Here is a 6,375-nt window from a genome sequence, read left to right as displayed (position 1 = left end):
GTTTTTAAATGTATATTTTTATTGATTTCAGAGAAGGAGGAGGTCAAGAATGAAACATCAATGATGAGAATGCATGCCCCACCCTGGGGATTGAGCTGGCAGCCCAGGGTATAGGCCCCGACGGGGAATCCCACCATGACCTCCTAGTTCATAGGTCAAGGCTCCATCACTGAGCCATGCGGCAGGGCTCTGCTTTATTTTAAACTAGAGGCCCAGTGCATGAAATTTGCCCCAACCACTTCTGCCTGCCAGCCTGGTCGCCCCCTAACTGCTCACCTGCCGGCCCAATCACCCCCAACTGCCCTCCCCTGCCTGCTGATCGGCCTCCTCCGAGCAAGGCTGCGGAGACACCAGGACTGGCCTCCTATGCACCAGGAGGAGCTGCAGGACTCCCAGGCCTCACTTTATGGAGCAGCCACAGGGCCCCGCCTCCGCTGTGCGCACGGCCATCTTGTGGTGGCCATCTTGTGATGACGGCGCACGTGACGACCACCTAGGCTTTTATTAGTATAGATAGTTTCTGAGGTCATGTCTTCAAATTTGGTGTTCTTTTCTTGGACAATGATAATCTGATATTAATCCTATTCAGAGTACTTTTGTAAAAAGATGATGTTTCATTTCTACACATTTGAGTCTCTTATCTCCCATTTCTGTTATCATGTTCAAATTTTCTTTTACATCCTTGAACATATATGGAAGATTTATAAAAGCTGCATTTAAGTCTCTGTCTGATAATGCCATCATTTGTCATTTGGGGGTTTGTTTCTCCTGGTTGATTTTTCTCCATTATGGGTCATAGTTTCCTACTTCTTTGCATGATCAACTTGTTCTTTTTTAAAAATATATATATATATATTTTATTGATTTTTTACAGAGAAGAGAGAGGGATAGAGAGCTAGAAACATTGATCAGCTGCCTCCTGCACATCCCCTACTGGGGATGTGCCCACAACCAAGGTACATGCCCTTGACCGGAATCAAACCTGGGACCCTTGAGTCTGCAGGCTGACGCTCTATCCACTGAGCCAAACCAGTTAGGGCAATTTGTTCTTATTAGTGGTAAAATATAAGTAACATTTACCATTTTAACCGTTTTTAAATATACAGTTCAGTGGTATTAAATACATTCTCGTGGTTGTGCACCACTATCCATCCCCAGAATTTTGCATTTTGTAAAACTGAAACTCCATACCCATTAAACAATAATTTCCCACTTTCCCCTCCTGCCAGTCCTTGCAACCACTGTTCAACTTTCTGTCATTATGATTTTGACCACTCTAAGTATCTAAGTGGGACCATACAATATTTGTCTTTTACGTAACTGAATTGTTTTGCTCAGCATAGTGTTCTCAATGTTCATCCATGTTGTAGCACATCAGAAATTCCTTCCTTTTTAGGGTTGGATAATATTCAATTATATTTATCACATTTTGCTTATCCATTCAGCCATCAGTGAACACTTTGGTTGCTTCCATATTTTAGCTATTGTGACTAATGCCACCATGAATATGGGTGTACAGTATCTCTGAGAACGTTTTCAATTCTTTTGGCTATATATCCAGAAGTGGAATTATTGAGTCATTTGGTAATTCTATTTTTAATTTTTTAAGGAACTGCCATACTGTTTTCAACAGCAGCTGTACCATTTTACATTCCTGACAGTACACAGGATTCCAATGTCTTTACATTCTGGCCAACACTGTTTTATAGTAGCCATCCTCATAGGTGTGAGGTGCTCTCATTTGTATTTCCCTAATGTTTAGTGATGTCAAGCATTTCTTCATGTGCTTATTAGCCATTTGTATATCTTTGGAGAATGTCTATTCAAATGTTATACCCATTTTTTAATTGGTGCCAGAGACCACCGCATAGCAGCACTAGCATGAAAGTGCAAGAGACATTGGAAGGCCGGTGGACCTTGATCTCCGCAGGACTGGTATCAGATTGCTCCTGCTGTGACTGCGATTTCCTGACCTGATAATCTTTACATTGTTTACTAAACCTTACTGAGCTTTGATTCTCTCTGCTCTGCCTGCATGCATTGCTAAAGGGCAAATGTGTAAACAAAATGAATAAAAGCAGGCAAGACCAGCGCTCGTGGGTTCTTCTTGCAAAAGGCTCCACCTGGCCTCCCATGCCTTAAAAATTTATATTTCTTGTTTAGTATCTTCATTGTGCATTGGCCCCTACAGGTCATCCTGAAACCCACCATGCAGGTCACAGCAAACTGGGTAGGGTTTTCTTGTTTTTAAGTTTCGGGAGTTCTTTATATATTCTGGATTTTAATCCCTTATCAGATATGGGATTTGAAAATTTTCTCCCTTTCTGTGGTACTCTGTCTTTTGATGCACAAAATTTTCATGAATTTATTTTTCCCTTTTGTTACCTGTCCCTTTAGTGACATATCCAAGAAATCACTGCTAAATCCAATGTCATGAAGCTTTCATTGTTTTCTCCTAAGTTTTGTTTTAGGTCTTTGATGCACTTTAATTTTGTCATACAGTGTTAAGCTAAGGATCCACCCTTTTTTGCATGTGGATATCGTTTTTCCAGCATCATTTGTTGAAGACTGACCTTTCCCTATTGAATGGTCTTGGTTCAGCTGCCAAAAATTAATTGAACAGGCCTGGCTGGTGTGACTCAATGGTTAGACTGTCGGCCCAGGGAACTGAAGGATTTCGGGATTTCTGGTCAAGGGCATGTATCTGGGTTGTGATTTGCTCCCCACCTCCCTTTCCCATCTTCTCAAAGATGAGTGCAGGAGGCAACCAGTGGGTTCTCTCTCCCCTTATCCCTCCCTTCCACTTTCACTGAAAACCAGTGAAAAAATATCCTCATGAGGATTAACAAAACACACACACACATTATTTGACCTTATGTATGAGTTTATTCCTGGACTCTCTATTCCAGGAGTGGGGATGTCTGGCCCCAAGCCATATAAGGCGCACAAAATCATTTCGTCTGGCCCTGGCAGGGGATTAGGGGTGAATTAATTGCTTGACCAAATATACCAGGCTAATTTTTAAGTTGGTAATTTTGTGTAGCCCAGAAATGTTATAAATATCCAAATGACACTTGCCAGAAAAAAAGTTCCTGGCCCCTGCTTTTTCTATTCTATTGATCTAAATGTCTTTATGCCAGTACTAGTTTTGATGACTGTAGTTTTGTAATAAGTTTTAAAAACAGGAAGTGTAAATCCTCAGTTGCCTTTTCAAGGTTGTTTTGGATATTCAGTTCCCTGAGATTCCACAATGTTAGGATGGGTTTTCTATTTCTGTAAAAAATATTATTGGGATTTTGATAGGAATTGCATTTAATCTGTAGATGGCTTTGGATAGTTTCCTCTTCGTCTGCTCCTTCCCTCCTCCTCTGCCCAAGCTCATTTGAACATCTAACAATTGAACCCTTTTTTAATACATACAAGTAGAGCTGGGAGAGGACACCTTTCTTCCTTTTAGTATTTCTTTGCTTTTAATCTCACACTTTTGTTTTTCTGGTCTATGCTTTTCATTTTTTTAGACAGGGTCTCCCATAGTGAAAGCTATAGTGTGAATCAATTCCAGGTGTGCAAAAAACATCCATTATTCAAGAAATCTTTCAGTACGTTCAGCAAGTGTATTTTAAATATCTACTATATACCAGACATTATTCTTTGTCCTAGGTCATTAGTGGAGCAAAGAAGCTAATACTTTTGCCTTCAATATATAGCTTATGTTCCACTGGAGGGAGACAGACGAGAAATAAACACTGCCCTGACAGGTTTGGCTCAGTGGATAGAGCGTTGGCCTGTGGACTGAAGGGTCCTAGGTTCGATTCTGGTCAAGGGCATGTACCTTGGTTGCAGGCACATTCCCAGTAGGGGGTGTGCAGGAGGCAGCTGATGGGTGTTTCTTCTCTCTCATGTTGTTTCTGACTCTCTATCCCTCTCCCTTCCTCTCTGTAAAAAATCAATAAATATATTTTTAAAAAAATAAACACTGGTAACACGCCATGAAGAAAAATAAAAGCAGAGGCATACTCTGCTGTTGACTGACACTATACTTTCCATTTGGACCGGTCAGTCACTGATGCCGCCAGCATATTGGTGAAATCAGCTACCATAAGCTAAACAGAAAGGAAGACAAAACAGGCTTGGTGCTTAACGTGTTAAAAATGAAATAGCCTTTATAATAAAACCCTAATATGCAAATCGACTGGCAGAATGACCAGTCGCTATGACATGCACTGACCACCAGGGGGCAGACACTCAACACAGGAGCTGTTCCCTGGTGGTCAGTGTGCTCCCACAGGAGGAGTGCTGCTCAGCCAGAAGCTGGGTTTTCTGCTGGCGAGTGCTGCGGTGGTGGTGAGATTCTCTCTCCTGCCTCAGAGGCAGCACTAAGGGACAGCAAGCCTGGATTCTGGTTGAGCGCAGTGCCAGTGGTAGGAGCTTCTCCTGCCTATCTCCGTGGCAGGCAGACATCCCCCAAGGGGTCCCAAACTGCCAAAGGGCACAGGCCTGGCTGAGGGACCCTGCCCAGTGCACAAATGTTAAAGTGCAGGATTAAATCGTGAGCGTGTTAGGATCCTCTAGGCCTAACCCACCATTAGGGCCATTTCCGCCGCCCGGCAAAGCCTCGCACGCTCCTTGGACACTGCCAGTACCCTGTGATGCTCCAGAACTCCCGCCTGCCACGGCACCCGTAAGTCCCGCCCACCACCCCATCTTGACAACCTAACCCAGCCATGGGCAAATTACGGCCCGTTTGAAATGAATAAAACTAAAAAAAAAAAAAAAAAAGACCGTACCCTTTTATGTAATGATGTTTACTTTGAACTTATATTAGTTCACACAAACACTCCATCCATGCTTTTGTTCCGGCCCTCCGGTCGAGTTTAAGAACCCATTGTGGCCCTCGAGTCAAAAAGTTTGCCCACCCCTGAACCTCTCCACCCAGAGCTCGAGTGTGCCTGTCCCTGCCCGACCCCTCCGGCTTCAAGCCCACCCAGTACTTCGAGTCACTTGGGCTGGTCCCGCTTCCTCCAGGTGCCTCCCCACTTCTGCCCTGTCTCCAGAGCAACAGGGCAGCTCTGCCCATCTGCTGACCCATCATTACGGCCTGAGGGTGTCATGACCACTTGCATAGTAGCCGCTTATTACATAGGATATTTGCTACTTAATGTGTACAAGGAATCTCAATGAACAAAACAGTGCTAATTCTTGAAGAAAAGGATTAGGATTATAGGGTAGAGGAATCCTTTCATTTTTCAATTTGTGTCTTTCAGTACTGTTAACTTTTCAAACAGTATATATATTACTTTGTGAATCCATTGCCTTTTGTTATATAGGTTTTTCAAGTGTCTGAAATAGCAATATTTGGGGGGCGGAGGAAGCAGGAATAAATTAGTCTGCCTTTTGAAACCAAATCTTTAATATTTTCATTAAACTGTGTCAATACAATTTCAAGTAAATGCAAACTGGAAGAACAGGCCCAGGAATTCATAGGGGAAACAATATTCCAAAGAACAAGAAACACCAGTGATCTTCCACTCCAGCTGCACTATTAGTGGCCATGATGGTGCCAGTCAGCCAGTGTTATCCAGATTACCGAGTGTTTACCTGACAAAAGAAAAATTTGAGTTTCAAAACCTGTAATAATAGAATTTTAAGGCTGGAAGACATTTAATCAGTTATCCAAATCACCCCTATTATTACAAGTGAAAAAAGACTGCAAGAGTATGAACTGTTAGCACCTTGATGACTAGCAAACTATTAGTTACAAACACCCCCAAAAATCTCTTAAAAGATATACCTTTTTGACCTTGTAGGAAAATTCCCAGCCTATACATACCACATCATCAATTTTCAGGATGCTCCGGACAGTTTCAGTCGCTAGAGTCAGTGCACTAACTGAAACCAACAGAGGCTGGACAACCAGTTCCTCCAAAATGTTGGAAATACCACCCTGCAAATGAGCACAAATTGCTTTTAGTGTTTGTAATTATACACATCACCAACTAGTTATCAGTATTAATCAAGGCCTTTTTAAGTAAGTTTTCCCTTACTCTAGTTTAGAATAAGATACTCTCTAAGTAAGCTCTTTTCTACACTATAGGTTATATTTCAACTAAAATTTGGAAAAATTAATGCTGGATCCCCCAAATCGTAACTTCAAATCTCCTCCTATGGCCCTAGCTGGTTTGGCTCAGTGGATAGAGTGTCAGCTTATAGACTGAAGGGTCCTGGGTTCGATTACAGTAAATGGCATATGCCTGGGCTACAGGCTCGATTCCCAGTAGGGTGCCGGGGTCCAACCCCAGCAGGTCCAGGGGTCCCCAAAGGTGTGGACGGAGTCGGCGAAGAAGGAATGACATGGAGACAGCGTTCAGTTGATCA

The 6,375-nt window shown here is 42.7% G+C and overlaps 1 protein-coding gene across 1 annotated transcript in view; it reads right to left on the bottom strand.

Annotated features, from left to right (window-relative positions):
- Positions 1-5,388: 5,388 nt before the first annotated feature.
- The window catches only part of CCT4 (chaperonin containing TCP1 subunit 4), a gene marked incomplete at its 5' end in the record, with an annotated part of 16,054 nt that continues 15,067 nt past the window's right edge, over positions 5,389-6,375 (bottom strand). Inside the window, 2 exons of the mRNA XM_015557851.1 lie at positions 5,389-5,598; positions 5,831-5,944. Coding sequence (XP_015413337.1) covers positions 5,584-5,598; positions 5,831-5,944 — 129 coding nt within the window. The remainder of the gene's footprint in view (positions 5,599-5,830; positions 5,945-6,375) is intronic.

Source organism: Myotis davidii, unplaced genomic scaffold, assembly GCF_000327345.1.
Source record: "Myotis davidii unplaced genomic scaffold, ASM32734v1 scaffold6, whole genome shotgun sequence".
Lineage (NCBI taxonomy): Eukaryota > Metazoa > Chordata > Mammalia > Chiroptera > Vespertilionidae > Myotis > Myotis davidii.
Note: the sequence above shows the minus strand (reverse complement) of the source record. Positions and strands in the feature narration are given on the sequence as shown.